This window comes from Diadema setosum, chromosome 6 (assembly GCF_964275005.1).
Source record: "Diadema setosum chromosome 6, eeDiaSeto1, whole genome shotgun sequence".
Classification (NCBI taxonomy): domain Eukaryota; kingdom Metazoa; phylum Echinodermata; class Echinoidea; order Diadematoida; family Diadematidae; genus Diadema; species Diadema setosum.
Genome location: NC_092690.1, coordinates 42493231 through 42506694, shown reverse-complemented (window position 1 = coordinate 42506694; position 13464 = coordinate 42493231). Strand labels below are relative to the sequence as shown.

The following is a 13464-nucleotide window of genomic DNA, read 5'->3' as shown; positions in this document are numbered from 1 at the left end:
GTAGTCGTCTGCGTGATCTGTTTCTCGTTTTAAATTGTTTCACGTGTTTCGTTCCACACGTGTTCGGTGGCTTGGGTAGGTAGAACTCCCTTGCCCCATTCGTTGTGTGATATCACTGTATTCGTTGCGTGTTGTATTCACGTGTGTATATTTGTGTATCCCGGCTTGGGCGAGTTGAGACTTGCCGGCCATCTCGCGCGATAGCTTTGCCGGATAGCTCGTGTGTGCGGTGTGTATTCACTGCACTCGCTAGCCGTTCTGTCAAAGCTTCCAGTGTATATACAGGCTCTGGCGTGCACAGTTCTCCACGTCCATCGTGTGTAAGGAGGGAGGGTATTTCCCTGCGGTGAGCTGCACGCCTGTTGTGCTGGATACCTTGGTATCGTGCTTTCTGATCTGTGTGTTTTCGTATAGCGAGACTCTTCGTGTTTTTTATTCGTGTTCTCTCTCTCGCGCTCTCTCTTCTCTTCGCACGTAGTGCCCCGCATCGCGGTTTTCTGCGTTCTCTCCCTGTCACGCTGTCGTTCTTTTGCTTCTTGGACTGCGTGGTCTTCTATTCTCGCTGTCATTTCTACACGTGTTTTCCGAGCTGTTCGCACTATATTCTTTTCTCACTGTGTTATCTGTGGAACGTTCGTGTTTTCTTCTGGTCGCGGGAGTCTTTCACCCCGCGATTATTTAGTGGCAGCGGATGTCTCATTTTTCTTTCTTCTCGGACGGGGAGTTTTTCATTCTCTTCGGGAGGAAGGTGTGCCAGTGGCTTATTTTTGGGAGGCGTTAGCTTCTCTGTTTGCACTATTTTTGCTGGGCGGTATTGTCCAGCACTACTGCATTGTTTTTAATTTTGCTGTGATCATCCGGGGATTGCGTTGCTCCACGTTTTCGCTCCGTTGGCATTGTTGTGTTGCTGACGGACATTGGGGTAAGTAGCATTATACTTTCTTTTCTTCGAATTAGTGTTTCGGCTAGTGGTTTTTAGTTTTTATTTTTATTTTTTGGTCACCGAAGATTTTCCTTTCTTCTTGTCGAGTGCCGTTCCCGATCATTTTGTACTCTGTGTCTGGATTTTACTATTTGTGAATTGGGTTGCCTGGCTGTACTGTCAAGTGCCAGTATCAGTCTGGTCTTCCTGTGTGCGTATTCCGTTTGTCGTTTGCACTACTGCTGGCTATTGCTTACTCGGCCTGAGTTTTTTTTTTTTTTTTGTTGTTGTTGTTGTGTGAGTGTAGGAGTGTACAGTGATTCTTTTTGGACCAGCTCCCGGTGTCCCTGTGTAGGTAACCGGGTGTGAGTGGTTACTCCATTATCATTATTAATTTTTTTTTTTTTAATTATCTCTGTGTAGTAGGGTATCTACATTTCTCGTTTGGGGTTCGTGGCTTTGGCTCTCGCATCCCGCCTGCATTTTTTTTTTGTGTGGTCTTTTTACTAGTGCTCACTGCTCACCGGTTGTTTTGCTAGTGCAGTAAAGTTTTGTTTTTAGTTCTGATTCCGTTTTTTTTTTTTTTTTTTTTTTTACCTTATTGTGCCTTGGTCCCTGCTGCTCCCTTTCTTTTTGTGATAAGGGGAGGAGTGGGTAGTGAACAATTGTTACTCCTTTGGACAGCAGATACCAAGCATATCAATTATTAAGTTTGATTTATTGATTCGTAATTTTGGTGATTAAGGGGTAGATATAGTGGTGTATAATTACGGAGTGTGTGTGTACAGTGGTGCTCAACAGTTGCTGGGTATATTGTTGCTTCTAAAATAATCCCAGAGGGTATTGTATTTTATTCGTGTAACAGTGGGTATACGCATACGATTTTGTTAAATTGTTACGTGTTGGTTTAGGACAGCCATTTAGGCACATTTGTGAAGTGAATAGGTTACTTACGGGGGCGCTAGTCATGGCGATGCCCATTAATTATATATCCCGTAGTGATTTAATACGTCTTGGATTGTCGTCAACCCAAGTCGATGGCATTATGAAGCTCCGGGATGAGCATGGTAATGTCACTCAGGACTTGTTGGAGTCCTCCGACATTCCAGGGGTGGAGGAGCTCATCCCGAAATTTGTGTTTTGCCCACGGTTAGAGCCTGAAGAGTTAACGTTACCTTCAGGCGCCCCTACAGCTGACCATGCTGCGACATCCGGGGGAGGAGTCCAGTCTCGGGGGACTTCCCCATACCCTTATGATGTATATCCTCCCCTCAGGGAGGGACAGCCAGGGAAGACCACTTCTTCCCAGGTCAGTCACGCACGCGCAGCAGTGAATAGTCACCATTCCGTGCAGCGTCGAGTCCCACAAGATATCCGTTATGGGAAGTCACGCGGGGGTGGTGTTAGCTGTGACACCTCGGCCTCCGACTCCCAAGAATGCGAGGGTGACGGAGGGGGACGAGGGTTTCAGCGACGCGGTACCCCTAAAGGGAGGAGTGGGAATGATAGAGAGTATTCCATGGACAGGGAGAATGCCCACTCCCTACCAAGGGAACGTGCACACTCGCGTACAGCGAGGTGGGATCATAGCGAGGCCCAGTGGGGTAGGCAAGAGGCGCGCCATCCTAGCCCTGTCAGGAGGAGTGAGTTTTCTGACTTCTCCGAGGGTAGGCAGGGAACGGACTCGTCTGACAACTGGAGCTACCAACCCCTCCCAAAGACTGTTTCCTACGATGGAACAGGAAATTGGAGGGCGTTTTACCGCAAATTTGAGGCTTTCGCGAATGCGAGAAACTGGAGCCCGGACCAGCGTTTAGATCAATTATGCTGGTGCCTATTGGGGAAGGCGAGCAATTTCTTTGAGCTTCTGATGAGTCGCGAACCAGAGTTGAAATACTGCGAAGTCATGTACCGCTTTGCAAAACGGTTTGATCGTCAGGAGCCAGCGGAGGCAGCGCAATTAGAGTTCAGCACTGCTCGTCAAAGCGCGGAGGAATCTCTGTGCGAATGGGCAGATCGTTTGAACGAACTGGGAAGCCGCGCGTTTCCAGAACTCCCCGAGAGAGCAGTGCAGCGACAACTGGTACTCCGTCTATGTCAGGGGTGTACTGATAAGGAGGCAGGGTGGTATGCCCTTGACCGACAACCCCTGAATGTAGACGATGCTGTGGAAGCTTTACGGTGGTATCAACACTCCCGTAAGGCAGTGTATGGCAAGGCACGTCAAGCCAAATCCATGACGCTTGATTCAGATAATGAGGGAGAACCTCAAGTCTGTAGGGTGGATAATACCCCCTTCCATTCGGGCCGAGGGGGCACCCCAAGAGGGACGCCCTCTCCCAGTATAGAGCATCGTGTAGCTGACCTAGAAAGGGTGGTGGAAAAACTAGGGAAGAAACTTGATCGCTTAGCATCCATGGAGAACGTATTGGAATCCATGGGGAAGAAGCTAGACACCCTGGCATCTCTTGGGAAAAAGGTAGATGAGTTAGCAGAGGGACAGAACCCCCGCAATGCGGGTGGGTTGTCACCCTCTCTAGGGCAGGGGGAGAGGAGACCTCCCCGTAATCCTGGGGGAGCACCGAGCTCCCCAGGAAGGCAACTTATTTGCTTTCATTGTAGACAGGAAGGACATTTCAAGAAAGATTGTCCCCTCTTAAGAACTGAAAAGAGGGTGTCTTTCTTGGAAACGGATGAGGAGTCAAACTCCTCGGGGTCGGAGGATTAGGCCCTACCCCGACCCACATAAATGCGGGCCCATTTCTGGTAGGAAGCTCTGAGAGTCAGGGAAGTAAGGGGGGTAGTAACCATCCTGAATTTGACCCAGTAATCTCCCTCTTGTCTCAGTACATTGAGGAACGGACCCAAGAGGGAGACACCATGCCCCTCAAGGGAGATAATATTCCAAGGGGTGACAACATAGCCGTTGATATCAGTCCATTAGGGGAGCACACCCCTAAAGAAAATGACGAAGTTATTGTGTGTAAATTGAGATCTACCTCTATGTTCATGGTACCGGTACAGATAGGCAGCGAATCGGTAAAGGCAGTAGTGGACACTGCTGCAGAAGTATCAATCATTTCAGATAAAGTGTACGAGAAATTAGACCCTCGCCCTGAAAAGATCAGGGAGGTGTTTTTACATGCGGCGGGTCGCGATATGCGAATGCCAGGGATGATTGTAGGTCCTATTCCAATCAAGTTAGGGACTTGTGAATGCCGAGTACAACTGTACGTGGCTGCCATTGAAGATGAAATGCTGCTAGGGCTAGATCTTCTCCGTCAGCAAAAGGTGACTCTACACCTGCAGCAAGCCCGATTACAGATAGGGGATGAATTCATCCCCATGGGGCACAGTGAACCCTCACCATATGGGAGAGTATCGCGAGTGTATGTTTCAAAACGTACGATCGTTCCTCCCAACATGGTTAAGAGGATAACAGGAATATTAGATCAACGGTTAGGGGACTTTTTGTTTGAACCTGCCCCAGACGTGTGTGTGATGATACCACATGCTATCCACCCAGCTGGACAAACAGTGAAGATGTATGTCATTAACCCCACTGATAGATCAGTGGGATTGACAAACATGGTGGTCTTGGGGGAAGCCCAGGAGTTGAATGATGCTGGGACCATCATACAGGACTCTTGTGGCGATCCACAAGTGTGCCAACTCCAAACAGGGGAGGCAGATCTCCCTGCTCATATGGAAAGCCTGTATGAGCGCTCCTCATCCTTGCTATCAAGTGAGGAGCAAGCCCAGCTAAAACAGCTGTTAATACAGTATGCCCATGTCTTTGCTAAGGATGAATTCGATCTAGGGAATTTTCAGGCCCTGGAGCATTCTATCGATACGGGTACAGCAAACCCAGTTAAGCAAAAGATGCGGCGTACTCCCTTGAATTTTGCAGGGGAGGAGAAGGCGCATCTTGACCGCATGATAGAAGCAGGCATCATCCAACCTTCACAATCGGAGTGGGCATCCCCTCCGGTGTTGATCAGGAAAAGGGATGGTGGAGTACGATGGTGCGTAGACTATCGTGCTTTAAATGCAGTCACCCGGAAGGATGTCTATCCTTTGCCCAATATTGAGGAGTGCCTCGACACCCTCGAAGGGAATAGGTGGTTCGCTAAGCTGGATGCGAATTCGGCTTATTACCAGGTGAAGCTGTGTGAGAGTGACAGGAAGAAAACTGCCTTCCCAACTAAGTATGGCCTATATGAATTCGTGAGAATGGGATTCGGGTTGTGTAATGCACCTGCTACCTTCTCTAGGGCCATGAACTTGGTCTTGCACGGTCTGACCTGGGAGACAGTATTAGCCTTCTTGGATGATATTGTAGTCCTGGGACGTTCTGTGGAGGAGCACCTACAGAATGTGAAACAGGTTTTGAACCGGTTTGCAAGCTATGGGTTGAAATTGAAACCCAAGAAATGCATCCTTTTCCAGGAGAAGGTGGAATTCCTGGGTAGGGATGTAAGTGCAAACCAAATCGCGCTTCGTGAAGAACATATCGAAGCAGTTAGGGCATGGCCAGTACCATGTAACACTAAACAGGTGGAACAGTTCTTGGGACTGGTGAATTATCACCGCTCCTTCATTAAGGACTTGGCAGCAATTGCGGTGCCATTGTACCGCATCACTGGAAAGAGGGAATTTCAGTGGAAGGCTGAACAGCAGGAAGCTTTTGAGCTCCTGAAGCAGCGACTGACAGAACCACCTGTATTATCCATGCCCAATGCACATGACCGGTTCATTTTGGACACGGATGCATCAAATGATGCAGTAGGAGCAGAACTCCTACAGTTACAAGATGGGGAGGAAAAGGTGATTGCGTATGGAAGTAGCGCACTCTCCCCAGAACAGCGGCGGTACTGTGTAACGAGGCGAGAATTGCTAGCAGTTGTGAAATTCACGCGACAGTACCGCCATTACCTACTTGGTAGGGAATTCACGGTCCGAACGGACCACAGCAGCCTTAGATGGCTGCTCAATTTCCGTTACCCGCAAGGCCAGTTGGCCCGTTGGCTTGAAGAGCTGAGCCAATACGATATGAACATTGAGCACCGTCCAGGTAGGCGTCACGGTAACGCAGACGCACTATCGCGGATAGTTGCAGACTCTCCCTACTGTGAGGGGTATAGGCCGGGGGTTAACCTTGAAGACCTACCATGCAAGGGGTGTGGCTATTGTGCCAAAGCACATGACAATTGGTCACACTTCGAAGAGGAGGTTGACTATGCGGTCCCCCTCTCTGCGAGGCCACGGATACAGGTGGCATGGAGAGCGCTCGATGACAAGGTATGTGTAGTACATGCCTCAATAGATGCAGCTGGTGGGAGTCACACTACCCCCCAGGGTGGTGATGAAGGGGAATCCCCTCCTAGCGGGGGTGAGAATACAGCAAGAGAACTCCCACATGAGCGGGTACGGAAAGAGCAGGAAGCCGACCCCCACTTAACCCATCTATTGCGATGGATGGAAAGTGGAATTGTCCCCGATGAAGCTACCACTATGCTGTGGAGCCCCGAGGAGAAGTATTTGTGGATTAACAGGGAGGTTTTCCACAAGATTGAGGGAGTATTGTACTTCCATAAAGATGGGAGGGATCTCCTCGTAGTGCCACGCTCCTTAGTGCAGGATGTATTAGAATCTAATCATGACCTCCCATCAGTGGGACACGCTGGGAGGGACCGCACCAAGGCCCTAATAAAGGAGCGCTATTTTTGGTACGGTCTGGGACAGGACGTGGCAGATCATGTGTCTTCCTGTAAAGCCTGTAATTTGAATAAGAAATCTAGCAGGTATGGACATAGCCCTATGAGGATGTATCATGCAGGCTCTCCAATGGAGAGGGTACACCTCGATTTTTTGGGCCCATTACCTAAATCATCAAGGGGGAATGAGTACATCCTCATGATGGTGGACCAGTTTACGAAGTGGGTGGAGTGTACCCCCCTTCCCTCCCAGACAGCGGAGCAAACGGCTCGCGCGGCAGTTGAGTTCTTCAGTAGGTTTGGCTACCCCCTTGAGATTTTCACTGATCAAGGGAGGAATTTTGAGAGTCACCTCTTCAGGGAATTGTGTAAGGTGCTTACCATCCACAAGGCGAAAACCACGCCTTACCGCCCTTCTGGAAATGGCCAAGTGGAGAGGTATAACCGCACCTTAATGGATGCTGTGAGGTGCTACATAGGCAAAACCCAGAATAAATGGGATGATTTTCTATCCCAGATTGCTGGGGCACTGCGAGCCACGGTGAACCGGAGCACGGGGTTCACAGCAAATAGGCTGATGCTGGGAAGGGAGGTTAACCTCCCATCTGATGTAATTTATCCAATACCCAGTAAGCATCCTCCTGAATTGGGTGAGTATTCAACAGGGTTGAGAAATGCTATTAGCCAAGCCCATCAGGCCGCCCGCAAGACGTTGAAATCCACACAGAAGCGGATGAAACGTGATTACGATGTACATTCACATCGTAGACAATTCACAGAGGGTGACTTAGTGTACATCCTTGACAGTGCGAAGGTCAAAGGGGTTTGCAAGAAATTGAGCTCCCCCTGGAAGGGACCTGCACGCATTGTGGAGCGGCTTTCTGCAGATTTGTATAGAGTGGAGTTACGTAACACAATCTCAACCCAACACCAGGACCGGCTGAAGCCCTGTCGAGACAGGGACATACCAGCCTGGTGTCGAGGGAAACGCCCTCTTGAAAAGGACATGCTCTATTGTGTGTGCCGGAGACCCGATGAAGGCACATTCATGATCCAGTGCGACTGGTGCGATGAATGGTATCATGGGGCATGTGTAGGAGTAACACCACACGAAGGGGAGGCCATGAAGAAGTACAAATGTCCCCCTTGCCAGACAAATCAAGGTAAGTAGGCTTTTGTGGCTTCTTAAGTAGGTACAAAGTATTGTGCATTAACCACGCCTTCCCCATTTTCTTTTTGTATCCCCTCTGCAGAGTTATGGAGGGAGATCCACCCCCACCTGGAGAGGAACCCATCCTCGACGAGGCACCACCCGAGGCTTTGTTGAGGGCAGCACGGGAGAAGGACCGTCTCCTGTTCCCGGGAATATTGGTGCGTTTTGCACCAGCTGTCACCCCAATGAGGAGGATATTAGACCTCCTCGACCAAGAGTACCTGCGAGCTCTGGAAATGGAGGAGTTTCAGTGGGTGGCATGCCTCCAGGAGTATCTCCTGGACTGTATGCCATACCAAGAGATAATCCTCCGTTTTCCCATGCCTGAGGGACGGGAGGATATTCCCTCCCCAGGGAGCTCATTCCCGAGGGAGATCTATTTTGATCCCCTCACACCCTGGTGGAGTGCATCCATGGCAGAAACTCAGCGGTTTCCAGTGGGGTTGGCTTTCCACCCCTCTTTTCGGAGCCGAGCTTCAAGAGTCTTGCCACAAGGGCAGGGAGGAGTGAATCCTCCTGCAGAGACTGACGGACCTGGGGATGTTTTGACACCCCACGCAGGTCGTGTTGAATCTGAGCCAGCTCCTCCAGGGGATGCCGCAGACACCAGGGTGGCAGAAACACCTGGTTTGGAGGAGTTGATGGATATTGAATCCGACCAGGAACCACCACCTGAGGAGGGTGCTAAGCTACCCCCTCAACAATCTGTGCTCGAGGAAAAGGTCCCACCATCCGCCATGGGAGGTCCCGGACCATCCTCAATCCAAGGTCAGGGTGCCAAAGAGGGGAGTCAAGACACACCCTTATTACAGCACCAACCGGTGGAGGACGTTCCTGCATTATCTCAGGATAGTGAGGTAGAGGGGGAGGGCATGGTGCCACCCCCAGTAGGTAATATACAGGCCGGAAATGGTGCTAAACCATTCAAGCAGAGGGTGCGGGTTACATTCGCACGCTCTCAACGGCCAACCGGGCTGGCTACTGTGGAGTCATCTAGGGTGGGAGGTCGATCTAGCCCACCCAAGCGGCCCGCAGACTCAGGGGGAGGACACCTTCCCACAAAGGCTAGGAAACGTTGCCCGGTGGTGGGGTGTACCGTAAAGGTCACCTCCAAATTGAAGTGGCATATATATGGCCACATGCCAGCTTGTTTCCAATTCCGGGAGAAGGAGGCCACCTTCTCACAGGGAGTAATACTCCAGCAGGTAGGGTGCCTACGTTTCCTAGCGCAGACCCTTACGGGATCCGCAGACTTGGAGGGTCTCCTCCAACTTCTGGATGCAGAGGCTCCTTCTCATTTCATGTGGGAGATTCCTGATCACCTACGGAAAGAGATGGATGCACTCATTGCTGGGATGGGATGGCATCGACCACCCACTTTAACAATCAGGCCCAGCAATACTCCCGCAGCCCTGCTGCATTGGCGGGCACTAGCTTGGCTGACAGACAAGCTGTCACAGCGGGAGTGGGAGAGGTTTCTCCTCCTGGGCAGGGTAGAAAATCGCCCTGGCCCAGTGCATACTCAGGCTGCGCCCCCTTCCTCGGTGCCGGCTAGTGGGAGTACAGACCCCACAAACACCACGGCCCATGGTAAGGGTGCTCCCATTAAGCGGGAGGATGCGAATGCCCAGGCAAGGGATGGCATATCTTTGCCTGCTTCCCAGAGGGGTGCGAGTAATACGTCCCCTCGCCCTGCGGAGGCCAGAGTGTCCACTGCCCCGCCCTCGGGAGCAACACCGACCCTCACCTTTGCAGGTGTAACCCGCCGGCCACCTATCCCTGCTGCCTTCGACAGTCATTTTCATCTTGACAGGTTGGAGAGCAAGTTGCAGAAAAAGGGGCACGCTGCAATCACAGCGGAAGGTGAAAGACCTCCGCGGGTCCCTGTGCGGCTCACTGGGGGGGTTATCAATTATTGTGATCCCACAAAGTTTTCCGCAGTGGACATCCCCAGGGAGAGATGCTGGCCGGTATCGGTGGGAATCCACCCAAAACATGCCAACACAGTGGGAGAGAAGGAGGTAGATGAGCTGAGTCAGCTCATCTGTAACCCTAACATCCGGGCCTTCGGAGAAATAGGGTTAGATTATACCTCCCCTCCCCAGTACTGGGACAAGCAACTTTCCCTGCTGAAGGCATGCCTCAAAATTGGGGCAACAGGGAAAGTATTAGTACTGCATATCCGGGGTCGCAAGGACGCCCCAAATGCGGATGAACCCTCCCGGATTTGCCGGGAGGCAGTGCATGCATCCGTCAATCGCTATCAGAGGATTCACATCCACTGTTGCGCATTGGGGACCTCTGAGTTAGTTGCTTGGAGGAAGATGTTTCCCAATGTGTATTTTGGGTTCACAGCCAGGGTGCGATTTTTCAGCCCCAACCAGCTGGAAGCCCTGAAGACGGTGTCAATTCACCGTCTTCTAGTGGAGACAGATTCTCCACATTTACCCCCTTCCAAGGACCTTAAGGTCACCACTCCAATTTATATTGGAGAGGTAGCCTCGCTCGTTGCTCGAGCGCGAGGGGAAGCTGTCGCTCCCCTGCTGGAGGCAACGAGGGTGAATGCCCTCACACTCTACGGGGCGTAAAGGGGATAGGATCCTCAGTGGGAGTTTATACAGCCCCACATCCACCCACCATCATGGCCAGTGGGAGGATTTTTCCCCCACATTTGTAACAGTATTTTGTATATAATGTTTACCTCTGAGGAGATTCCATTTGGTGAGGTATATTTATTGTGTTCTTACCTCATTTTACTCAGGACCAAAGAGTTTTTATGTGTGTGAGTTATTAAGGCCAGGGATTTGCCTTATTTTTGTTGTTACTGCCAAAGTGTTGCCAAAAAAAAAACAAAAAAAAAATTGTGCCAAAGTTTGTTAACAGTATTATTAAAGTTGGTTAAGTTGACCAAAAGTTTTGTCACCAAAGACAAGTAGTGTTATATTTTTAGAGTTGCCAGGGCTTGCCATTTGATGTTTGAATGGCAGCCATGGATACCTTGTTGTCATGGTTATGCAATTGTATTCAGTGTTAAGGTTTTTACTCTGTAGTATGTTAGGTGAATTGGCCAGTAGAAATTGTGGCCGTCAGTTGTGATTTTGTGTGATTATGGTCGTGATTGTGTAGGTTCAGGGTTCCACAGGCTACGGTGATTTTTGGTGATTTCCTCAGGTTACAGGAATTTTTAGCGAATTTTTTTTTTCGGTCCGCGGGGGGCTGGGTTCATCTCCCTCCCAATAGCTCCGGTCCTTCACACCTCCATTCAGTGCATGAGTGACCTAGGCGGTGGCCCGCTGAACCGTCCTCGGCAGACCCCCGAGGACTGGTCAGATTGCACATTCCCATGGGTGGGGCTCTGTGAGCTCCCCGGTTGTGCGGGATTTGGGGGTTATAGTTATGTTTTTGTTTTGGCCGGGGTTGTTTTTTTTTCTTATTATGCCCTTTGTTTTTTAAAACGGGGGGGAATGTAGTAGTAGCGCCCCCTAGCGGTTTTATCTTAACCCCCCTGTCTACACAGGGGAGGTATAAAAGGGATTGCCTGTACGTGCATCCCTCAGTTGTGACCTGGAACCTGATTGAAAGACATACTGACTGAGCTACAAGACAAGTTACAGTTGCAACTCACCAGTAGTGCCGGTAAGTAATACCGTTACTACAACAACCTCAAGCCTATCTAGTGGTCTATTTTTACATTGATCATAAAAATGCAAAAGCACAATTCAACTCATATTATAAACGGATAGAGGGCGAAGATCCCCTGTGCTTATGGTAGGTAGCAAAACTACTCTCTAGAATGTGTGGGCACCTATAGCCTAGCTAGGCTATATCTGACAATTGGAACATTGCATTGCATTAAGACCTCAATTTATATATTTTAATTGTAGAACATCAACGTATTACTATTAGATATCACAGGAGGGGCTTACTCAAGTACTGCCCTCTGGCCTGTTAACATACTAAAGCCTTCATTGCAGTGATTTCAATATTATGGAGACTTGGCACTCACAGCGACATAAAAATGCATGTGATAAAAATTCATACTCAGTACCGGTATCGTACAAAGCATTTGCAGTTGGCTAGATCTCTGAACAACACACATGTATTTATGGGCCAGCATAATTTAATCCTACTCCTAGAGTCCTAGGAATCCTAGTATCAGATGAATTTACAGACGTTCGTAATTTATAATCGTTCATTTTACTATAGCCAGTATAGCCTATACTAGGCCCTTCTAGTTCTACTCTACTACTACTAGATCCATGGCTTACATTCCATCATTGGCAAATTCACATGAGATACATTACACTCAGATTTGGGTGTTTTTCTTTGTGTGTGTTTGCAAGCTTGGGGCTCAATCGGCCATAAAAATATAAGTAAGTACAACCTATCATCAGAACTCTAGGGCCCTACACTCAATGATGAACCAGCGATTAGCGGCTCTAAATTGTTGGCTGTGACTACGTAACTTAATTGTTAGACTCGTAGACTCGTCTAGTAATCTCGTACTTTTTGTGGTAATTCCCAAACAACTCACCCTGAAGTGTTAACAGTTTGGCATTGCCCACACCCACTACGTATGAGGTCCATATATGGACCATAAGCACATAAAGCCAACTCAATGAGATCATTGTGAACGTTGTTTTCTTCTAGATTAGTAAGGGTCTATGATTTTAAACCCTACTAGAGTATCCCTTTGTACCCACATATTTATCTATACACAGGACTACACCTAACAACACGACGAAATATCTGGGGAAACCCACAATCTGCGTATTTATCTTGACAAGTGACAATCTTATGGATAGAACTTGCTTGGGTCTGTTCATTTTAATTGAAATCGCATGATTTCATAGCTACTCATAATAAAACTCACCGGTCCTGGGGAGGGTCCAGTTGACGCTCCATCGTCTGCTTCTGCCAGTTCTGGCTGATCTGGGGCGATACGACACCTTCTCTGAACGCGACTTGAAGTTTCGCGTCCACCCGAACCGACGTATTGACCGATTCGGGTTCGTTGAGGGTAGCAGACATTTTATGGCACTGGGCGCAGCCATGAGCTCAAATTGCGGTGTCTCAGCCGACCCCCCCCCCCCCCTGCTCTCCCCCACCCCACGGGCAACATGTTTATCGCGCAACTGTAACAAAGGTTCGCGCACTAAGCAAGCATTTGCGCACTCAGTACGAGACGCCCATTGGCTAAAACAACCATGCATCAGTTTCTCATTAAGCGCGCGTGAGAGGGGTGGGGAGTGGGAAGGGGGGGTCGGCTGAGACACCGCAGTAATTGCGCTGCCCATGCCAAAAATATAGCGCGTCACAGAATCGGTCAATAGCGATACGTCGGTTCGGATGAACGCCTTCAGCCAATTCGCGTTCAGGCAAAATGACGTATATCAAATTTCTCTGTTAAAAACACAAAATCCGGTTCCAAAATTTTGTGAGTAGAAAGAGTGTGTGCTGGGCTTTCTTAAAACGGCAAAATCTGAAATTCGAAAAATGTACCGAATTTTGACATATACGACGGTTCGGATGGTCGTCGACGATTTATCAAATGGATAGAGGTTTAATATACTGATGTAATGGCAAAGGTTATTAATAATGGATGGGTTACA

The 13464-nt window shown here is 49.3% G+C and overlaps 1 protein-coding gene across 1 annotated transcript; it reads left to right on the top strand.

The window, feature by feature from the left end:
- Positions 1-7896: 7896 nt before the first annotated feature.
- On the top strand, positions 7897-10440 carry LOC140229844 (uncharacterized). Its single transcript, XM_072310068.1, has one exon. It carries the CDS (start codon positions 7897-7899, stop codon positions 10438-10440), a length of 2544 nt encoding a protein of 847 aa, XP_072166169.1.
- Positions 10441-13464: the final 3024 nt, after the last annotated feature.

Bases quoted from the DNA above. Each gene is read 5' to 3' on its own strand.
- LOC140229844 (XM_072310068.1), top strand. From the start codon at position 7,897: ATGGAGGGAGATCCACCCCCACCTGGAGAGGAACCCATCCTCGACGAG.